We start from the raw sequence: 23,804 nt of genomic DNA on the forward strand, positions 1-23,804 counted from the left end.
CAAGGGGAAAAGTTTTGACAAAAATCCACTCTGAAGAAACGCGTTTATGTAAACATGGGGAGGTATACGTGTGCTTGGTGCTAGTCAGTCTAGCATTCTGCCGGGGAAATATATTCGCATCTTTAACAGAAACCTTTACCAACTAGTTACAACTCGGTCATATGCAAATTAGGGATATTTTAGAAGTTATTTTCATCTACCGATTTACTCTTTCTTTTAATGATTCTTTAGTAACTTGATTTGGCTTTTTTAAAAACAAAGGCACTCCATTTTCTCTTTCTTTATCCTTGTGCTTCTATTTGTCCTTCTCCTTAACAAGCATTTACTGAACACTTCCCACGGGTCACACTCTCCAGTGCTGGGGCACAAAGATAACTCCTAAGAAGGCCTCTTGGGTGGGGGGGGGCCTGTTTGCCGGGAGGGGCCGGACTGGTGAGAATGAGGAAGTGTAAGGCTGACTGCAGGGCCCCAGACAGGGTGTGGTGAGAAAGACGATGACAGGGGAGGGCAAGGAAAGGAAAGAACAGGTTCAGGGCAAGAGAACAGGCTGCTTGAATCAGTTGGAAAAGATGGAAGAGCTTGGAGGTGAGAGGGTTGGAGAGAAATGGAACTCCCCACGGAGGGAGGGAGGCACGTGTCCTGAATTGTCCAATGCCGTGGCGTCCCAGCAGCCATTTTGCCCAGGCTGGCCTCCAACTGTGGATGAAAATGCGTTTCTGTAATAACTCAGGGCCTGACAGCGGTGATGATGGCATATAAATGTGCTTTGTGAGGCTATGTTGTGGTGGGCATGGTGATACGTAGACACTCGATAGTGAATTACACAATTCCTGTATCCTCTTCTGGGAGCTTCTGCTCAGTCTTCCTTTTGCCCTTTCCCAGCCCATGATGCCACTAACTTCATCAACTCTGTCTCTTAAAATACTTTTCTTTCTTTCCATATCCAACTTCAGGTAAAACTACTTCAGAGCCAGCCCTGGCACGGAGGGTTGGTAACAGTTTGCGTCTAGAAATTTGGACCAGGCTCATAAGTCACAGATTCAGTAGGTCTTCCTATATCAGACCTATCTTAAATATCAGCTCCTTTCAATCCCTTCTATTTGTAATAAATATTATTTGTCTCTTATATTCCAGGTACTTTGTCATAGTCTAGTTACTGTGGTGATATTAATGAATGAAATGGATAAAGATTCCGCCCTGACGGAACTTACATTTTGGTAATCATCACAACGGCTCTGAAAGATTGCTTCTTTTCTCCCACATAGACAAAGGATTTATTAAAATTAGGCTGCTACCGAAAGCAGGGTTTTCTTTCATGGGCTTTGTGTAGACACCAGGGCAAGAAGACATTTTTTTATTACAGGGGAAAACGGCCTTTTTTTTTTTTTTTTTTTTTTTTTGGTAGCTGGGGGTTCTGTAGGGATAGACCAGTATGATATGGCATATTTTCTCTAGTTTATCTTGTAAAAGATGAACGTTTGAAGGTTCTAAAAATATAGTGGTTTCAGAGACAGATAAGTGGGTGAAGAGAAAAATATTTAAAGACAAGTTATTTGAAGCTTTCCTTTCCTTGTGCTTCAGTGAGGAGAGAGAGAGAGAGAAGCGGCCACCAAATGACTAATGCATCAGTAATAGCTGGGGTATACTTTATATAGGCAGAAGAGAAATATAGTAAGAAAGTAGAAACAACTAAATAGAGAATCCTGTTATAGCATCAAAAAATCTGATTTAGGAGCGCCTGGGTGGCTCAGTCAGTTGAGCATCCAACTCTTGATTTCAGCTCAGATCATGATCCCAGGGTTAGAGATCGAGCCCATGTCAGGCAAATGTGGAGCCTGCTTAAGATTCTCTCTCTCTCTTTCTCTCTCTCTCCCCCTACCCAGACCCCTTCTCCTGCTTGCTCTCTCTTTCTCTCTCAAATTAAAAAAAAAAAAATCCATTATTAAAATTACAATGGATTTGGGGGCACCTGGCTGGCTCCATCCGTGGAGCATGTGGGCTCTTGATCTCAGAGTCATGAGTTCAAGCCACATGCGTGGTGTAGAGCTTACTTTAAAAAAAGGAAAAGAGGGGCGCCTGGGTGGCTCAGTCGGTTGGGCGTCCGACTTCAGCTCAGGTCACGATCTCGCGGTCCGTGAGTTCGAGCCCCGCGTCGGGCTCTGGGCTGACGGCTCGGAGCCTGGAGCCTGCTTCCGATGCTGTGTCTCCCTCTCTCTCTGCCCCTCCCCCGTTCATGCTCTGTCTCTCTCTGTCTCAAAAATAAATAAACGTTAAAAAAATCTTTTTAAAAAGGAAAAGAAAAAAGAAATAAAATTGCAACGGATTTGAAACAGAGTGTTTTCAGTTGTATTTTTTGATCATGGTTCTTACTTGTTATTTTACAGACGCTGTGCCTACCCCCTCAGAAGAAAGCCCATCTCTGCAGACAAATGTGAGTTTGGACAAGAAACCAGACAGCAGTACCATCACAAATACCGTAACCGAAAGCCCTTTGCAAATGCCTCTGGAAAAGCAGTCCGCTGCAGAAAGCTTTGACACATTGACAACCTCACCATCGTTTTGGTCATCGAATAAGGAAGAGTTCGTCAGCCCTAATTTAAGGATGTCAAAGTCAGATTCTACTTTCTGTGACCAGGCCTCTGTGGAGACGCTCTATGTCTCTCCTTCATTCAAAACATTTGACCCAGTGAAGGAGATGGTAAGCAATAAGGACTGCCAGAAGCCAGCACAATCCAGCATTGTTCACATGGATGAGGAAAACCTCAAGACTGTAACCACATGGGGTGAGTCTGCGTGCACGCACATGCACGTGCACACACACACACACACACACACACACACAGCTCTTCTGAAGTGTTCTTCTGTTATTTTTCTGTGCTTTCTGTCTCTGTTTCTGGTTCCCTTCTTTCACTCTCCATCCAGTGGCGTTAAAACATACAAGCCAGAGAGAGGGACTTCTCAGTTGGGAAAAAGCACCCCTTTTCTTAAAGAGCTGAAAGGCAGTTCATCCCTAGGGGTCTCAAGTACTTGTTGAAGCACAAGTTCTGAGCAATTCTGATTCTGAGTAAATTAGAAAGAACTAGCATTAAATAAGAGCTTCCTGTTAGGCATTTAGGTTACCTATGAAGACACTTTATAAAAAGGAATGAGTTATTATGTATATTGATGTGTAGACACACAATGTATGTGTGTGCGTACGCGGCCTTTTTTTAAAGTATTGTGTACTGATTGCCCCCCCAAAAAAAAAATGGCGGGGAATCTCTTCTTTATTCTGTCCTATAAAACACTAAAAGGGTTGCAGTATTCTTGGGCCTTGATGGTAAAGGAGAAAGCCAATTGGGAATCCAGATTGTTGGCTATCAGTTACCAAAGCCTACATGGTAATTATGCTTTCTTCTTTAAAGTTAATTAGTAAAAGAATAAGTTGTTTGTGTGCTTTTCCAAGACTGAGTCGTTTTATTGGTTCTTATGTACAATAATGCTTACTAACTCATATAAATATAAAGCTTTTAATATAAATACTCTAAACTGCCTCAATCTCAGGTCAAAAGTACAAACAATGGAAGCCAACATGTTGAGGCTAAAGAAATTTACTTTGGTGTTAGTAAGGTCAGTGAATGATAGCACAGTCCCCTTGCTGCACTTCCCAGAATTTTAGGGAATCGAATAGCCTAAAAATAAACTGATTCTTACTTCTGTCACCAAATTAACTGTTCTGCGGAGACTGTTGATGTGGAAACCAATCAGTACCGGTTACAGTGACTGTGACGGTTTGTGTGCGTGGCTGTCCCCCGGGATGTTGTTACTATGAGTTCATTTCTTTCACAAATACCACAGAAAGATCATTGAAAATAGTTTTGGCCACTGCCTGTGTACCAAGCATACTTAATTATAAAAATTAGCTGGAAGTTCCTCTAAAGCCAGTGAGCAAGGAGGACTTTTGCTTCCATTTATAATGAAGTAGATAGTATTGTTCTAACTCTCCCACCGAAAATACTGGTTAAAGCTGGAAAACTATTAAAAGCTGGTTTGAAGTCCTGTAAAACAACTGAGGTAGAAAACACATGATGGGTCAAGATCCTAGGAAGGGGACTGTGACACTGTGATATAATATGAAATATATGTATTAGGTCTTCATCCCTGGTTCCCGGCACTGAGCTCCCTAAAAACCCTTGGAATTTCCTGAGTGATAGGAGTGAGAAGAGTCTTTTTGTTATTTGTAATAAACCCCTTCCTTCCATACCTGGGTTTATGTTGAGGTGCGTCTTGGAGAATGGGGGCTCGTTGCCAGAGTAACCAATCAGGCCAGTGGAGGGCTGGAACTTTCAGCCCCACCCACTGACCTCTAGGGAAGTTGAGTTCATCACCGATGGCCAATGATTTGATCAGTCATGTCTCTGTAACGGAACCTCCATAAAAATCCCCAGACAGTGGGGTTTAGAGAGCCTCCAGGTTGGCGAACATGTGAAGTTTCTGGGAGGTTGTTGCACCCAGAGAGGGCATGGAAGCTCTGGGCCCTTCCCCATACCTTGTCCGGTGCATCTTTCCATTTGGCTGTTCCTGAGTTGTATCCTTCCTAACAAACTAGTAATAGGAAGCAAAGCACTTTCCTGAGTTCCGTGAGCTGTTGTAGCAAATTACCAGCCCCGAGGAGGGGATCATGGGATCCCTCCATTTATACCCGGCAGGTCAGAAATATGTGAGGCCTAGACTTGTGAGTGGCAACTGAAGTGGGGGACGGTCTTGAGGGATTGGGCCTCTCATCTGTGGTGTTTGCACTAACTCTGGGTAGTGCCAGAATGGAGTTAAATTATAGGACACCCAGTTAGTGTCCTCAGAGAATTAGAGAAATCCTTGGTGTGCAGAACCCACATTTGGTGTAGAAATGATGTGAGCAAAGCAGGAAACTAGTTTACTTGTAGTTGGCCCTGCATTCATCTCAGTTTTCCCACCATGGATCACTTGCCTATTCGCAGAGCAGGATGATGGAAACTGAGGGAAAATCAGAGGCCTGGGCTCTCCACTGTTTACTGGGCTTGAGAGATAGGATTGGAGTTTGGGGCATCCCCAGTGGCAGGGACTCCAGGGGCAAATATGCCAGAAGAGAGGAAGTCACAGAGGAGAAAGCCCCGAAGTCTTTGTGCGATTTCTTACTGAAATATCTGCCCCCTGCTAAGTTGCACACGTTAGGGATGTGATGCCAAGAAGCTAAGGGGGAGGCAGCTTCTAGAGGGCAAAGGTTCTCATCATCTCACGGCACTGGGAGACAGACAGAGGGTGGAGCTCAGGGTCTGCCAAACTGGAGTGGCTCTGGTGAGTACTTCGTGCTCTCAGCTGGGACCTGCGACAGGCCACGCCCCAGGCATCACAACTCCCATCTAGGGGCGAGAACAGACCAGAACTAGAACAGCCCTCACAAATGCCGAAACCCAGCTCCAAGTGGAGCAAAGGGATTGTATTGCGTTCCATCTGTCTTCTAGAAGACAATGAAGCCCTTGCTTAAGAGCTCCTATAATTTCTCATGCAAAGTTTTTGGCTTTTAAAATACACAAGAAAAACAGACAACAGAAGCAGGACCACAGAGAAGCTAGATACTGACATTGTAAGATAAGTACTTTAAAAGAGCTGTGATTAATATGATCAAGAGCACAGAGGGAAGGATGGAGAATTTCACCAGAATGCAAGTATCTGTGAAGAAAGAATGAAACGAGGGGCCCCTGGGTGGCTCAGTCGGTTGAGCGTCTGACTTCGGCTCAGGTCGTGATCTTGCGGTCGGTGGGTTCGAGCCCTGTGTCGGGCTCTGTGCTGATGGTTCGGAACCTGGAGCCTGCTTCGGATTCTGTGTCTCCCTCTCTCTCTCCCCCTCCCCCCTTCATGCTCTCTCTCTCTCTCTCTCAAAAGTAAATAATAAACATTAAAAGATTTTTTTAAAAAAGAATGAATGAAACGAAAGTTCTGGAGCTGAAAAATACAGTAGCCAAAATTAAGGCCCTGAGGGCACTGTTCAGTCACATGGCCTCAGGTTATCAAAAGAGCTTCGGTACTGGCAGAGGAGCTGGGAAGTCATGTGGGCAATCCTAAAATACGTGGGTAAATATAAAACGCAGTATATTTTATTTTTATTCTCACTCTTAAAACGCATGTGACTGTTTAAAGCAAACTTTTCCTACTGTATTTTGTTTTAAAACAGTAGATGTAATATATATCACAACAGAGGACAAAGAATGGCTGGATTGCATAGTTGTTAGCGGCTCAGGTTCTGGGATCACACTGCCTGGGTTCATAATCTCAGCCCAGCCACTGGCTGCGTGGCCTCTGCGTGGCGCTGTCTTCATCTACAGAATGGGGCCGCTGGGGGGGTCCCTGAATTCGCAAACATCAGGTGCTCAGGGTAGAATCTGGACCTGGCCAGTGCCGTAGAAAACTTTGCTATTTTTACTCCAGTGTCCGTGTTTTTGTTTTTGTTTTTTATGTTGATTTTTGAGAGAGAGAGAGAGAGAGAGAGAGAGAGAACAACTGGGGGAGGGGCAGAGAGAGAGAGAGACACAGAATTCGAAGCAGGCCCCAGGCTCCAAGCTGTCAGCACAGAGCCTGACGTGGGCCTCGAACCCACGAACCGTGAGATCATGACCTGAGCCGAAATCAGACGCTTAACCGACTGAGCCACCCAGGCACCCCCAGTTTCCATGTTTTTAGTTCTGCTTTTATTTATTTATTTAATGTTTATTTATTTTTGAGAGAGACAGAGACAGAATGCGAGTGGGTTAGGGGCAGAGAGAGAGGGAGAGACAGAATCCGAAGCAGGCTCCAGGCTCCGAGCTGTCAGCACAGAGCCCGACACGGGGCTCGAACTCACGAGCCATAAGATCGTGACCTGAGCCGAAGGATGCTCAACCGACTGAGCCACCCAGGCGTCCCTTTAGTTCTGCTTTTAGAGCTCCGAGCCCCCAGCCCCCTCCCAACTCTCCACATCCACTCCGGTTATTTCCAGAAGGACCCAGGAGTTCCTCGCTTATTCTCAGGAGCAAGGAAACTCCTGTCCTTCCAGAAAGGGCCTTGCAGGCTGAGGAATAGAGCCCAGCTGGGACGGACCAAAGAGATCCTAGGGAGCTCCAGGTCATTCTCCCCAGAGCAGCCAGAGGACCTGACGCCTGCTGCTCCCCACTGAGACGGCAGACCTCTCGGACTGTCGCCCTGTTCCTGAAGGTCACTAGCCTTCCACTGCCCTGCACGGTCTCGCTTCTGCCTCTCCCCGCAGCCTGGTGATGCTTCCGCTTGTCAAGTAAACCAAATCGCTTCACCAGCTTGGTGCTGTTGTTCCCTCAGACCAGAACGCTTCCCACCCAGCCCTTCCCCGCTGCACTCCTCCTTCAGGGCTCAGCTCAAACGTCTCTTCCACAGGCTTCCCTGACCCCCTTGATTACTTCAGATCCCCCTCCCACTCTGTGTTGTCTTGGTACCCGTAATTATCCTTCTAGCACGTACCGCCACTCGAGTGGGATGTGATTGCATATCCGTGAAGTTGTCTGATGTCTCCCCCACTCCCCGAGTGGGATGGCGCCTTCCTGAGGGAGGGACCACATCTGCCTGTTGGTTATTGAAGCCCCAGCACCGACCACAGTGCCTTGCACACAGTAGGTACCCAACATTCAACAAGTGAATCAAAAGCAGCTTAGTAAAGCAGCCATGGAGAAGCGTGCGTGAAAAAATAGTGGAAGAAAGCACTGGAAAATTACGCCAGGACGGATGATGAAGCGCTGTGTGTGCCAGGTTAAGAAGTTTGGACTTCAGTTTGAAGAGAATGCAAGTCACTAAAGGTTTTAAGCCACGTGAGTGGCTTTTTTAATGTGTTTTAGAAAAATTACTGTTTCCTAAGTGGGGGGCAGTGTGGAGGATTGATGTGGAGGGGGGTGAAGCTGGGGCGGGGAGCTCGTCGGGGGCTGTTGCCGGGAAGGAAACCAAGTGGGAGATTGGAGAGCAGAGCAGGTGAGGTGGGGGAGAGGGGGGGCGGCTAGCCTGAGATGGAGCACAGTCAGGGGCAAGTGGGCTAGAATCCAGAACAGAAAGACACTCACCTGACCCTGAGCGCCCGTAAGGAAGGAGGGGAAGGGATGTGTCAGAGTGTGAGGGATGGGTTTGGTGGGTTTTAGTAATTAAGATGTATTGAGCCTTCACGTGCCGCACGTTGTATGTTGTGGCCTCCATATCTTATCGTCTGAGGTCACCTGCCCAGACTGAGGGGAAGTGGTATAAAGGCGGTGAAAGGTCTGCTGAGATTTAGAAATAGCCACTCTAGAGAATGGAGGAAGATGCTGATAAGACTCTGGTACAATGGAGCGACAGAGCCAGAATTTGTGGGGGTCCTAATTTGCAGGATCTGTGCTTCCTCCAAGAGCGCTGAGCAGCCTGGGGGTAGGAATGAGAAAGCATATTTGAATTGAAATAGGATTTGGACAGGAATTTGCAAACCATAGCTTTGAGGCCAAATGTGGTCACCCCCTGTTTCTGCAAATAAAATTTTATTGGAACACAACCATACTAACTGGCTCCCATGTAGTCTTTGGTTGCTTTTGTGCTACAACAGCAGAGCTGAGAAGTTGTAATAGAGACTGTATGTCCCGTGAAGCCTAAAATATTTACCATTTGGTCCTTGACAGAAAAGGTCTGCCTGACTCCTGGATTAGGAATTAGCAGCAGATAAAGCAGAAACCATGGCAGTGGGGGGGAGCGGAGGGGAGCAAGAAAGTGGTTCAAGTGATGGATAACGAGAAAATAAAAAGATTATTGGACCTGATGTCTCGATGAGGCCAAAGTGTAGATGCATTAAAGGGAATGAGAAGGCTGGAAGGAATCAAGAAGGAAAGTAATCTTGGAAAGCAAGATTTCAGAGTAGGGCAGCTCAAAGGAGTGGCTGCAGGTAACTTGCGGTTGAGGAATTCAGGAAACGATGAGGCAGGATCGATGGCTGGTCTCCGTGGACGCTGGGTGAAGGAAGATAGACACGACACTGTCTACTTTCTGGGGTGTTTTTTTTTTTCTATTTTATTGTTTTAAGAAGTATTTGTTTATATGAAGGGTCCAGGTCTGGTGTTACAAAACTCTTTGGAGATGATGAGCTTGGTAAACTTAAAAATACTTGCACCCTCACGGTGTAACAGATCTCAGCCACCTAATATAGGTTAATATTCTCATTCTAATATTTTCACCGAATGATGGATTTGCAGCAACCTCGTTTGACCTTTTGATACTGAGTAACTCTGTTCCTAGAACAGTCCATTCCTTCTCTTCCTCCGTTTAAATTTTAAGTTCTTTATGTCTAGGTCAAACTATTCCTTTAGGTCATTAGATCATTTGTCATGCATACCAAAAAGAAAAAAAGAAGATAGAAGATACACAGAAGCCAGATCATTATATCCGTGAGCCATAGTTTGGGTAAGTGTGTTAGACTGCCCTGGACTTTTCTTTCCAATTTTGGGGGTAGGAAAAAAAAATCCATATGTTTTCATGCTGGGCTAGTGGTGAGCGTTCTCACTGGCTCTGTCCTTTGTTTATATCTCATTGATTCCATTTTTGTACCATGGGTTTCAGTAGTGGTGGTTCTGTGGACCCAGCAACACCTCCAGCTGTACAGCTCCTGCCTGCCTTCGTGCAGACAAAAAGACACACTGATTTGATTTTTTACATTCAGGGAGCCAAATTTATACTTCGTAGGTAAGTGAGAAGACTCAGCATTAATCCAATCATCCAGTCATCCCAATAACAGTTTAGCATCAGTGATTAGAGGCAGAGTCATTAGCATTTCTCTCGAATCCTATGTTATTCCTAAATCTGTTTCTTTTCATGTAACTCCTTGATAATCATGACAATAAATTTTCAAATATTGTACTTTTAAAAGTACGAGATTGGGACGCCAGGGTGGCTCAGTCTGTTAAGTGTCCAACTTCGGTTCAGGTCATGATCTCATGGTTCGTGGGTTTGAGCCCCGTGTTGGGCTCTGTGCTGACAGTTCAGGACCTGCTCGGGATTCTCTCTCTGCCCCTCCCCTGTTCGTACTCTCTCTCTCTCTCTCTCTCTCTCTTTCAAAAAAAAAAATAAACATCAAAAAAAAATTTTTTTAAGTACAAGATCTAATTCACGCACCAGAAAATGCACCCTATTAAAGTGTACGATTCAGTACTTTTCGTATATTCTCAGAATTGCGCCATCATCACCACTAATTCCAGGGTATTTTCATTACCCCAAAAAGTCCCGTATCCATTAGCAGTCACTCCCCATTCCTTCCTCCCCCCGAGCGCTTCCTCCTAAGCAGTGATGTACTTTCTGCCTCTGTGCATTTGCCTACTCTGGACGTTTCATGTTACGGAATCATACACTATGTGCCTCTCGTGTCTGGCTTCTTTGATGTAGCACAGCGTTTCCAGGGTTCATCCACGTTGTCGCATGAATCAGTACTTCTCTCCTTATGGCTGAGTAATACTCCGCTGTTTAAATACATTTTATGTATCTGTCCATCAGCTGATGGATATTTGAGTTGTTTCGTCTTTTTAGCTAGTACAAATAATATTACTACGGACATTTGTTACTTTCTACAACACAGAACAAAATCAGAATTTTTTTTTTAGTTTTTTCTTTTACATTGATTTATTTTTGAGAGGCAGAGCACAAGTGGGGGAGGGGCAGAAAGAGAGGGAGATACAGAATCCGAAGCAGGCTCCGGGCTCTGAGCTGTCAGCGCGGAGCCCGACGCGGGGCTCAAACTCACAAACCGTGAGATCATGACCTGAACCGAAGTCGGACGCCCAACCGACTGAGCCACCCAGGCGCCCCTAAAATCAGAATGTTTTAATTCATGTGTACAGGTAACTTAACAGTCGTTATGTATCAGATAGGAAAACTGAAAGAGAAGAATAAAAAGCTCCTGTTTTACAGTGAACAGTTGGAAGTGTTTAGCTGAACAAGGACCTACTGCTAACAGAAAAATTTACATTTGCAACTCCAGGCGAAGAGAGCTTAAAAATATTTCTAGGAATGTATTCGTCATGATATTTTTGCAGCGCAGTTCTTCTAAATGCTTTTTGAATTTCGAGTTGCAATATAATAATTAAGGGGCCTGATGCTTTCACGAGCATAAAAAGTCAGAGATAACACATCCGCATTTGGAACCGCTTTATCGGCGCTATTTTTAAGCAAGTGCAGCATTAATTGGCGTGCATACATCACCCGGGGAGATCGTTTTTTTTTGTTTGTTTTTTTTTTTTAATTTTTTTTTTCAACGTTTTTTATTTATTTTTTTGGGACAGAGAGAGACAGAGCATGAACGGGGGAGGGGCAGAGAGAGAGGGAGACACAGAATCGGAAACAGGCTCCAGGCTCCGAGCCATCAGAGCCCCAGAGCCTGACGCGGGGCTCGAACTCACGGACCGCGAGATCGTGACCTGGCTGAAGTCGGACGCTTAACCGACTGCGCCATCCAGGCGCCCCCGGGGAGATCGTTTAAATTCAGCCATTTATCGCAGCTGGCTCCAGCTCTGGTGGGTGCACTGTATGAAGAGGATGGCTGTTAACAAGATAGTCCAGTACCTTCCGCAGTGAGTGGGAGCAGGGTGACGAAATGGGCAGGAGAGGCACCCTGGAGCGCAGCGTTGAAGTGTCTCGTACAGCTGTGGCGTGTTTGGAAACAAAAGTAAATTGGTGCACAGCAATTAGAGCTGAAGTAGCTTTTTATGAGCAAAAGCCCGCGAATCAAAGCCACCAAGCTGTAAACAATGGTAAGCTATTCAGTCAGCAGTTGTAGCTACAAAGCGAAAGAAAGGTGGACACGCAGCAGAAAACAGTGGTTCTCAGACGTTAGCAGGCGTCAGACACGCTTGGAGGCTTGTTAAAACTCAATGTCCTGGGCACAGTCCCAGTTTCTGATTTAGAGAGATGGGGCCCGAGAACTTTATTCCCAACAAATTCCCAGGTGCTGCTGCTGCTTGTTCAGGGGGCGCACTTTGTTGTTGTTAATGTTTTATTTATTTTTGAGAGAGGGGAGGGGCAGAGGGAGAGAGGGGGACAGAGGATCCAAAGCGGGCTCTGTGCTGAGAGCGGCCAGCCCCATGTGGGGCTTGAACTCACGTACCGCGAGATCATGACCTGAGCGGAAGTCAGACGCTCAACCAACTAAGCCACCCAGGCACCCGCTTTGAGAACCGCTGGCATAAAATTAAACCAGGTAATCACATCGCGTCCATGTGACTGACGTAACTGTGTTACCCTTTTCCAGTGACCTGCTGGAGAATGTGCTATCCCCAGGTGAGGGTAAACCCAGAAAGAGAAAGACTTGGGATATAGAAACGGGAGGGCCAACACAGGAGGACGGTGCGGGGCCATGTCAGGTGACAGCCGTGACCCAAACAGAGCACACCCAGAGCAGAGCAGCGGCGTGACTCAGGACGCACACGTGTGGAGGCTCTCTCACCCTTAGCGTGCCCGTCACCACCATGCCCTCTCTTCAACCCGAGGACAGAACGTCAGGATAAGGCTGACCTAGATCCTTCTGTGCGCTTGTCTTGCCTTGACCATGTGCCGATGAAGTCCCTATTTTCCTTTTCGTGTCCTGCTGCTACATCGGCTGAGAATACTCATGTCACCCCCAAAATGTCTTGTGATTGGAATTTTTCCTAAAAACTGGACGGAGATAGCCCTCAGAGAGCTTTGAAGCAGAAAATAGAAGCCGCCTGCCCCAGCCATGTTTTTTACAGGAGAGGTTCAATTTCGCTTAAAGGGACATGCATCTCTAAGCAAATAAAATAATATAGAAAGATAAGAAGTCATGTGTGCTTAGCGGTAATTTCCCTTTCTATGACTTCAGCTTTTTTTTTTTTTTATGTGAAAGTAGCAAGTCTAGAGTTAGCTGCAAGACTTTAGAAACCGAATTCTGCCAACCCGTACCACCTAATGCACGCGTGAATGTAAATAGATACTCCAAGAAGACAAGAGAAAGTTGTGTCCAAGAAAGTTTGGGAAACCCTTGAATAAATTAGTGTACGACTTCTCAGAACTTTAAATGTGCTAATGTTCGTTGTTAACCTCCTAACGAGAGGCACGACATGCAATCGCCTGGTCTTACTTGACTTTGAAATACTGTTTTCACAAAACCTCTTTGTACATCTCCAGGAACACAGCGTTCCTCAGAACACAGTTTGGGAAATAACGATTTATTTTTTATTTATTATTATTTTTTTTAACGTTTATTTATTTTTGAGACAGAGAGAGACAGAGCATGAACAGGGGAGGGTCAGAGAGAGGGAGACACAGAATCCGAAACAGGCTCCGGGCTCTGAGCTGTCAGCACAGAGCCCGACGCAGGGCTCGAACTCACAGACCGTGAGATCATGACCTGAGCCGAAGTCGGCCGCTTAACCGACTGAGCCACCCAGGCGCCCCGGGAAATAACGATTTAAGATGAAGTGCACAAAAAGCAATGAGTATGATTTTGTCTGAAAGGGAATTAAAATGTTATCAAATATTTTACAGAAAACCGGTTTAGAATGCTTTTGATTTTACTTACTGTTTCTTGGTGAAAAAAAAAAAAAAAATTCCGTATGTGTGCTCAAGTGTCCCAGATCTCAGGTGGGCTGGAGTTCAGTTTTGACCGTATTTGAACAGTTAGAGAAAAAGATTCGTTTGACAGCTTTTAGGTACTTGTAGTTGGTTGTTCATTTTACTATCATAGTCTCTGTAGGGGACAAAAAAAAAAAAGGATGAAGGAATCTAAGTTACAGCTTTCTCAGACTTTCTGCTTTAAATGCCAACTTAAAATGCCACCAGCCAGTAGAACAGGGTGTAATACTTTACTTTTCTGCTCTCTCTGGTAAGTGTGGTGTGAAAGTACATCGGGCACGGTTCACAGTCAAGGTGACTATTGATACTTCCATGTTTGTTTCATTTCCATGGCATTGTTGGTATATAATACCTCCTTAGATTTTCTCTGCTTCCTGCTTCGGGTTTATCTAGGCTTATGATGACTATTTAGCATATGACACTGTCAGTGGTATATTTATGTTGAGACCTTGGGGCTCAGATGGGGATTTTACATTGAAAAATTATTTTAGCCATTACTCTCGTTTGTATGTTGCATAATCTCTCTCTCCCTTGTAGTTTCAACCACCTCTGAAGGAACGTCCTCCTTTTCTACTTTATCCATGCCGTCTCCCGACTCAGCCTCTCCGGAGAAGTCTGTTCATCTTCTACCCCGCATTTTGGCGGGACCTTCCTTCTGGTCTCTGGCCCAGCAACGGTCTTCTTCCGCCTCCTTTAAAGATGAAGATAAGACGGCCAGGGCTCACCACCCCTTTGCTCCTAGGGACCAAGCGTCTTCTGATGAAGAGGAGGATGACAACCTCCATCTGCTGGAGAGTCTTCCGGATAACTCTGAGTCTGCCAAAGAGCAGACAAGTCCTGCTTCTGCCAGTAATTGGGCAGAGTCTTCCACCCCCAGGGCAGACCACGTCACCTCTGTGTCCTGTCTGAGTTTTCAGACACCTGCCGGCCTGCCGGGGGAGCCCGAAACAAACGATTCCGTTAAAACTCTCCTAGGGGAGGTGAAAAATGCCATAGTGAAACTACACGAAGACCTGAGCACTGTGATAAGAGAACTTAACGTCATCAATAGCCATCTGGTGAGCATGAGTGGGAACAGTCTGCAGCTAAAGTCTTCCCAGCTTCCCCAGTCTTCCGAGGGGACCTCAGATCACATGTAACAAGCCCGAGAGCCCCTGTCGGTAGAACTCATGTGGTTCCACCTCCCGAAGACCTAAGTTAGCCTTTTGTAGATTCTCATCCTTCTGGCAAAAATGGGGTGGTGGTTGGATTTTTCCTTGTCAGGCTTATTAACAAATCTCTTTCAAACCACTAAACTCATTTGGGTGGTTTCTTTTTTAAAGAGGAAAAAGCATCACCTTTGATAATATTTTCAGATTCAGCTACAAACTATTTTTCATTTGACACTGAAGAGAATTTCTTTCTTCCACACCCTGGACTTTACCTCAAAATATATTAAGCGTTAGTGGAAGCTATGGCAAGACCTCAGACTGCAAATGGCTCTTCCAGAGCTTTTGGATGAGCAGGTGGTAAGAAGGCCTTCAGAGCCTGGGGTTGCTGTTCCGTCTGCTCTCGTGCCAGGTTTCAGATTCTGCAAACAAAGGACCAGCAATCTTTCCCTTCCTGTGGCTGCCACCATTGGTTGGGGGGTTAAGCTGAGACAGGTGGGACATGGGACAGGTGTTTTTATTGCTAATGTTTATTGCAAAGTGAATTCAAATGCATACTTTGGTTGTATTTGGAAAATAAATTTGATATTTTTCATCTTCTATGTATCCTTTCAATTTATTAAGACAGCCTTTCAAGTAGGATTTTTATTTTTTATTTATTTTTAAACTTAAAAAAAATTTTTTAACGTTTATTTGTTTTTAGAGAGACAGAGTGTAGCGGGGGAGGGGCAGAGAGAGAAGGAGACACAGAATCCAAAGCAGGCTCCAGGCTCTGAGCTGTCAGCACAGAGCCCGACACGGGGCTTCTACCCACGAACCACGAGATCATGACCTGAGCCAAAATTGGTCACTCAACCGACTGAGCCAGCCAGGCGCCCCCTAGAATTTTTACTTCTGGGAAAATGATCTAGTTTGGAGATCATAGACCAGTGCTTCTCCATCCTACTGCACAGTGGAACCACCAGAGACGCTTTCATTTTGCTTTATACTTATTTGAGAAGACAGCGTAAGGGCTCCGTGTACCCATTGCTCCGTTCCAACAATTACCAACGAAGCGCTAAAATAAATTCCTGATTATTTTGAAGAAATATGGGACATCTAAAATATATTCTAATGCCAAACCCAAGCCGATTTTCATCACGCTAACTGGGGTAAGAACGAGAGGGAAATGCTAGTGGGAGTGTTAGTGCAAAGCCTGTAATGTGGGAGGGTGTTTGGCATATTTAAGGAGGGGCAAGGAAGCCAGTGCGGCTAGCGTGAAGTGAGGGAAGGGGACAACGGTAGGAGATCTGAGGTCCTGGAGGAAGGAACAAGGAGCAGTGCCAGATGATACAGGTTCTAGAAGACCGTCGTTAGAGATTTTGGCTTTTACTCAATAAAAATTGTGACAGGGTTTTAGGGTGAAAAATGATCTTGGGCTTCTAAAATGATCACACTGGTTCTGGGGAGAGAGGGATGCAGGGACACGGGATGAGGAAGGTAGGCCGATTGGAAGGCCATTGCAGTTATCCAGATAAGAGTGGGTGGTGGATCAAAGGAGGGTATATGAGAAGTGATTAGGGATTGGTTGATGGGTTGGATAAAATATGTAAGAGAGAAAGCGTCACAGCTGAACCCAAAGTACTGGACTGAGCAATTCAAATTGCTCATCAACTGAAACGAGGAGGGTGGCAGACGGAGAAAAGTTTTGAGGCATTCAGTTTGAGATAGGTTACATCTCAGATGTCTATTAGATAACCCAAGTGGAAATACCAAATAAGCAATTGGATTTAAGAGTTGAGTCTGAGAGGGAGATCTAGATTGGAACGGAGGCGGAGGGGTTAGTAATTGATGGTTATTTAAAGCTATGAGACTGGATGAAATTGCCGAAGGAGCGAGTGTAATAGTGGAGAGAAGTTGAAGGCCTGAGCCCTGGGGCAGGCCTAAGAAGATCAGGAAGAAGTTAAGGAATCAATGAATAAGGCCGAGACGGAGCCACAACTGAGGTAGAACAAAACCACACAGCGTGTAGTGGTTGGAAGCCCAGAGTGTGTTTCTCTTCGCGACCCTTACCTCTTCCATATGCATATGCACCTTGCCGGGTTCTTTCCAAACCCTATTAGATTTTTTAAAGTTTTTGTTTAAATTTCAGTTCATTAACATACAGTGTAATACTGGTTCCAGGTGTACAATATAGTGATTGAAAGCCCTATTAGATTTTGATGAAAGTTGCATTAAATCTACTCATGAATTTGGGGGATTTTTACAAATTTAATCTTCTAATCTAGGAGCATCGTAGATCTGTGTCTTCTTTCATAAATTTTATGTTTAGCTTTCCAATCCATGGGCATGGTATTTCTCTATGTTCTATGTCTTCTCTTAATGCTTCACAGTAAACTCATAATCTCCCTCACAGAGGGCTTCTATTTCTTTTTTAAAGACTTAATCCTTTCATACTTGATATTTTTGTGTATTGTAAGTGCTACCTTTTTGCGAGTTTAAAAAAAATTTTTTTAACGTTTATTTTTGATAGAGAGTTGGAGAGGGGGAGAGAGAGGTAGATAGAGAATCAGAAGCAGGCTCCACGCTGTCAGCTCAAAGCCCGATGTGGGGCTCAAACTCACGAACCACGAGATCATGACCTGAGCCGAAATCAAGAGTCGGATGCTTAACCAACTGAGCCACCCAGGCACCCCCCCCCCACCTTTTTTTGAAAAATTTTTAATGTCTATTTATTTTTGAGAGAGAGAGCAAGAGTTGGGGGGTGGGGGTTGCCAGCTTTTAAATTTTGGAACATAACAGTTGATAGAAATCTAAATCTCGGTCTAGATTCACTAATAGTTAACAAGTTGCCATGTTTGCTTTATCTCCCAATCTTGCTAAACATGTTTATATCTATATATGCATTATGTAGATAGGTAAATAGACACACACACATTTTGCTGAACCATTTGAAAGAAATGTTCGGATATCATGACACTTCACCACAGGATACTGCAACATACTTACTACATGAATCAGGGTAATTTTTTTCCAACCTACCTTCCAGTTAACGAGGCCTCTCTTCAGCTATGTCTAATCTGTTAACTCCTCCCATTACATTTTAAATTCAGTTATTCCTTTTTCATTTCTAGAATTCTACTTGGTTCTTTTAAAATATTTTAAAAGATTCTTTAAGAAAACTTTTCACACATCCATGTTTCTTGCAGATCTTTTCAAGTAAGAATATTAAGCAAACTAGTATAGAATTCTTACTAGCAAGTATAGTAAGTAAACTAGAGAGTATTCTGACCAGCAAACTATTAAGAATATATGCCTTTAAGGCCATAAATTTCCCTTTACTGCAACTGCCAATTTTTAAAAATTTGAAATACAATTCACATACCATAAAATTTACTCTTTTAAATATGGTTCAGTGGTTTTACTTTATTAACAGGGTTGTACAACCATCACTACTATCTAATTCTAGAACCGTTTCATCACCACAAAAAAGGTACTCCATACTCATTAGCCGCTCCTCCCCAGTTTCTTCTCCTTCAAGCTCCTGGTAACCCCCAATCTACTTTCTGTTTCCGTTAATTTGCCTCTTAATGGGTATTTCATATAAGTGGAATCCTATATGGCTTTTTGTGTCTGGCTTCTTTCACTTAGCATGATGTTTTTGGGCTTCAACCATTGTAGCATGTGTGAGTACTTCTGAATAATATTGCATTGTAAGGATATACCACATTTTGTTTACCGGTTCATCAGTTGATGGCCATTTCGGTTGTTTGCACTTTTTTGGCTACCGTGAATAATGCTGCTACGAATATTTGTGTGAACATATGTTTTCAGTTCTCTTGGATGTATATACCCGGGAGTAGAATTGCTGGGTCATACGGTTACTCTTACATATAACTTTTTAAGGAATTGCCAAGCTATTTTCTGAAGCAGTCTCACCATTTTACCACAAGTATGGGTATGTAGTATGTTCGTTGTCCTTTGGCTCAAAAAATATTCTAATTCCTGTCATGAAGAAGCGTAGAAGTGTATTTCTTAACTTCCCATCATTTGTACTCTAATAATTTTAACATATAAAGTTTTTAGGGGTCTGAGGTTTTTGTTATCTATTGCCCTGCTGATTTGTGCTCATGGTGTATGTTTCCTTGTGTACCTGATCATCTTTGATTATATGTTGGTCATTTATTTGTATGATTAATACAAGAATTTGTTTTTACTACTGCCAAGTGCCTGGTGCTGTTGCACCACCATACCGCTTAGGTAAATGAAGGTCGTGGCTTGAAGTTTTCTAGAATCCCCAGGTTAATCCTAGACTTAAATTTCTCATAAACGATGGTTCATTTCTAATTCATTCTCATTGCGTAGCCATTGGGTTCCACTTTGTTGTAAGGAGTGGTGTCGTGTTAGACTTCCCACCTATGTGAGGTGATTTCTGTTCCTATCACCATCAAAATGAAAGGGGGAAATTTGATAGGTTAATCAAATTGTTGTTGTTGTTGTTTTTATTGTAAAAATCGAATGGTTTGGGGAAAGGAAACGTACAGTTTGGCCTGGTGGAGGGTTCAGGGAAAGCTTATCTAAGGAAGTCCCTTGAGCTGACATACAAAATCTAGGATTATCAAAATAAATGCTGCTAATGACATGTGGGGCAAGTCAAGTTCTTTATGAAATAACACAGAACATAAAATAAGGATGAAATCTTAAGACGTCTTCTCTTGGGTTTCTTCATATATCTGGGAGACCCACAAATGGATTCTTAAGGGATGGTAGGATACAGTATCTCCTTTTTTTTTTTACTCGCTCTGAAATTTCTGAGTTGTACATTGCTAAGAATTGAAAAGAAACAAACCTCCAGAGATACAGCACTCCTCTCTCCTTTCCTCCATTACCACGAGGTGCTGCGTCAGATACCTTGAAATGTACTCAGAGATACACCCCACAAATAACTAAGGCAACAAAAGCTATCCCTTTGAGTAACTGCCTTACATGCACAAAGTAACTCCAGGTTTTAACTAGGTTTTACATAGCTCATATATTTTAATTCAACCATTTTTTTAAATCAGTATAATTAACAAGTACTTACATGAGTTTCTATTTAGCCAACTCCATTAAGTGACTAGAACAAACCTGGCCTAAATTAGGAACGGGTATATTCTGATTGACTTTGTAATTATCTCAGATTAAAAATACTTCATTAAATGCTATTAAGTATTTTATTTGAAACTTGAGGCTCTTATTATAAGGCAGTTACAAAAATATTTTACAGTTTACCTATTGTCAAATTACTTATGTATTCATCCTTGAAATATTTAATAAGCACTCGTTACGAGTAGGCAGTTTGCTAGACACTGGGGACACCATGGCGAACAAGATGGGTGTGGGTCCTGGCTTCAGCGTCACAGCTTCGTGGGGGTACAGGGAGAGACGTGGGCGGAGTGTGATGTGTAAGTCTTCTGAGTTTAGGAAGCAGGGGATAGTGTGGGGGCGCCTGGTAAAGTGGGAGAGCCAGCTCTGATTTGGGGATGTCAGGGAATGCTTCCTGGAGAACACGAAGTCCAAAGTGAGTCTGGAAGGTTGAGCAAGGGTTGGTCAAGCAGAGGGTGTTAGGGTAGAGAATTTTCTAGGCAGAGACAACAGCATGTACAAAAGGCAGCAGCAGGAATGAACTAGGTGAGCTTGAGGATGGGACAAAGCTGGCAGGTCGGAGGTGAGGGCCGTGGTTTTGCTTCATGCAGAGACACAGTAGGTGACGGTTAGGTAGTGTTAACTGACTAAATACCGGAAAAGGACTGCATGACAAGTAAATGGATCTTGTTGGAAATGAAGCGTCATGGAAATTTGGGGGCGAAAGGGTTTCCAAAATCCATCCACAAACTTGATAAAAACAGACTTCGTAGGGGATTTTTGGAGACTCTGGTGACTCATCTGCCCCACAAATGGGATGGTTGTGACAGTGGTTTGCTCTGGATGTGCGAGGAATGTCTTCTTCTTGTGCCTTCGTTCTGAAGAGCAGGTGAATCCTGAGAGCAGCCTGATGAGTCAGTTACATGCTCGAATACTGGGGACGCTTTTCCGAGGTCTCACTGTATTTTTAATAGAATGGATTCTGAGATGTGATAAAAGGATTTAGATATGTGGGATTGAGAGATTTTTATTTCTTGCAGAACACGAAGTAATTTGAGGAGGCCAAGCGTCTTATCGTTATGCCAGAGGATATGTGCCACCTTTTGTCAGCAGGCAGGCTTAGAAAAGAGTAAATTGGCTGGGAAGAAACTAGGTTTTCAAGATGATTTTGTTTGGTAGCTTCAAATTCTGTTTTCTCACTGATGGTGCAGAAAGTCCTCAAAAGATATGGTAATTACTGCAGAATTATGGCTTCAGGCGTCCACAGCCATTCAAACAGCAAAATTCCATTATAAAATATCAAGATCTGTGTGTGCGGTTGCACCGCGGTTGAAAATTGTCCCCTGTACTGTGACTGCATCACTCTTACAACACAGAGCACCCATGGCGAAATGCAGAAAGCAGACATTCTAGGACCTGCCGTGGTGAAAGGCAGGGCATGAGAGAGAGCAACGCATCGAGGATGAGCTCCAGAACCCTAGTTTAATATTGTTATTATTAATAGCGGAATAATAACAACAACGCTGACAATGGTTGACATTTATTGGACGTTGGCAAGATTCTAAGCACTTTTCAATTCAGCAACCCTATCAGGAAGGTTCTAGTATTGTCACGTCGCATATGAGAACACAGAGGCTAAGAAAAGCTAAGGAGCTTGCCTGGGGTCACATAGGTAGTCGTAAGGGCCAAAGCCACACTTCGAGCCCTGGTCCGTCTCGGGGTACCGGTCGGTGTAAGCACGCGACCGCACTGCCTCGCAAGTCAAGGTGAGGGTGGCCGGGTGGGTGGCGCTGCCTCGGTTGGGACAGGAGAGTGTGGGAGGATGACAGCCCCAGCCCGTTTGTCCCCAGCTTTGGGGGGAGCGGAGCTCCTGACTCCCGCCCTTGCCCTCCCCATTCGCAGCCTGCTCTCCAGCTGGTCACCCCCTACTCCTAGGGCCACTTGGCCAAAGCTGCCACCCCAGACCCCGCCCCCCGGAGCTTCTCTTGCTGCTCTGCCTGTTTCTGAAGAGCCCTCTGCCTCCACCCACGCTCCCCGGCCTGTCCTCGCCTTCTTTCACGTCTGGAGGCTGCAGCGGAGCTAGGAGGTGTTAAGACCCACTTTGGAGATGAAGAGACTGTCCCAATTTCTCTTCTCCTTACCTAATGAGACCTGGGAAATGTCATGTAGCCACACACCCTGGTTTAAGTGGGGACCGGTCCCTGGTTCACCCTAGCCGTGGAGAATTTCCAAGTGCTACCATAGGTCTCTGCCTCCGGAGTACATAAGACGCACTTGAAAACCACGCAGAGCACCCCAGAAACAGCCAATGAGAACTCTAGAAAAAAATCTGGTTTGTATTTGGTTACATATAACAGTAATGCGTTCATACTCTTTTTTTTTTTTTTTTTAATTTTTTTTTTCAACATTTTTTATTTATCTTTGGGACAGAGAGAGACAGAGCATGAACGGGGGAGGGGCAGAGAGAGAGGGAGACACAGAATCGGAAACAGGCTCCAGGCTCCGAGCCATCAGCCCAGAGCCCGACGCGGGGCTCGAACTCACGGACCGCGAGATCGTGACCTGGCTGAAGTCGGATGCCCAACCGACTGCGCCACCCAGGCACCCCAATACTCTTTTTTTTTTTAAGTGGTGGGGGACACTTGGCATAGTTTCATTATCCCTGGCCCTGAAGATGGGGTATTTGCTTTCCTCCCACACCCCGGGGTAAGGGTCCCAGGGAGCAGCCACCACCAACCCCAGAGGAGCTGGTTAACCCTGAACCGGTTCTGTTCCACCTGTACCCCTCCCCCCCCATTTCTCCAAAAATCAACAACAACAACAACAAAAAACACAGAGTTCTGAACTCGAAACAGTAACCCACCAGATTAAGCCAAACGTGAGAATAAATACACAGCTTGAAAAGCACAAATTCCAAAGATGAAGAGAACCAGCAAAGGGAAGGAAAACGGCGTCGGTGCACCTGACCCGCAGAGATCGGCCGAGCGATTCGGAAAGAAAGTAGCACAGCGGCCAGACCATTTCACGAGGGCAGAAGGGCGAGTCAATGACAGACCCGCGTCAGCTGGCACTTTGAAAGCCTTTGGAGACGGGAGGGATGGGATTGATCTGAGGCCCAAGAGGTGGGCGTAGGGGTGGGAGGTCTGCAAGGAAGGCAGGGAGGCCTGGCTGCCCGCGTCGGTGGAGCACAGCAGGACTGCCGGCAGATACCCACGCATTGTCTGTCGTGGGAGCCGTGAAAGAGGCCAAGGCTTTGAAAGAGGGGCTCTCAGGGGACCTGAAGCCAAAACATCCTACGTTCATGAGGCAAGGGGCCTGACAGAAGATGCACGAACCTCGCCCGCCCCCCTCACGATCCTAGTGTGTGCCCCAAAGAATCAGGAGCCTGCGATTCCATGAGACCCCGCGGGCAGGAGGGGCTTTCCCAGCCCTCTCCACAAAAGCTGCGGAGGGGACAGGGCCGGAGGTGACCCTCCCTGAGCTCTGCTCCCTTCCTGAGCAGCCGGCCCAGATCCCCACCAGCTTATTTGTTTGCTAAGAAGCACCTGCTGAGCGAGGCCCTGCCAACTTCTAAATTGTCCCTGCTCTTTTGAAGGGGAGGGCAGCCCTGATGGCCCTAACCAGCACAGCCCCCTTCAGGGACAGTATTGGCAGGCGGCTTAGGAAACCAAAGATCCAAAGGCTCTCTCGCCTGCCATGTGGACAGGGGTTTGCGGGCAAGTCTTCACCCCGAGGCCTATAGATCTCCTCTTTTAAAGTATTTTAGGAAGCTACAGGAGGAGGGACACAACACACGAGTTTGCTGTGCTTACGGGTTATTTATCTCAGGGGGTTTCTACTTCTCAGTCTGTTCAAATCCCCTTGGCCTCGCGTTTCCTAACATTTGTGGAGCACTTTGCAGTTGGCAAGCACTTGAACATCTCTCTTTAGTCTCACGGCGCTCAAGAG

General features: G+C 45.1%; 1 protein-coding gene across 7 annotated transcripts in view; it reads left to right on the plus strand.

The window, feature by feature from the left end:
• The window catches only part of ENTHD1 (ENTH domain containing 1), a 106,470-nt gene extending 91,115 nt beyond the window's left edge, over positions 1-15,355 (plus strand). For all 7 annotated transcript variants that reach the window (XM_058741214.1, XM_058741213.1, XM_058741211.1 and 4 more), the window contains 2 exons: positions 2,385-2,783; positions 14,143-15,355. In XM_058741214.1, the coding sequence (XP_058597197.1) occupies positions 2,385-2,783; positions 14,143-14,744 (1,001 nt within the window). In that variant the 3' untranslated portion in view covers positions 14,745-15,355. The remainder of the gene's footprint in view (positions 1-2,384; positions 2,784-14,142) is intronic.
• Positions 15,356-23,804: the final 8,449 nt, after the last annotated feature.

Source organism: Neofelis nebulosa, chromosome 8, assembly GCF_028018385.1.
Source record: "Neofelis nebulosa isolate mNeoNeb1 chromosome 8, mNeoNeb1.pri, whole genome shotgun sequence".
NCBI classification, from domain to species: Eukaryota; Metazoa; Chordata; class Mammalia; order Carnivora; family Felidae; genus Neofelis; species Neofelis nebulosa.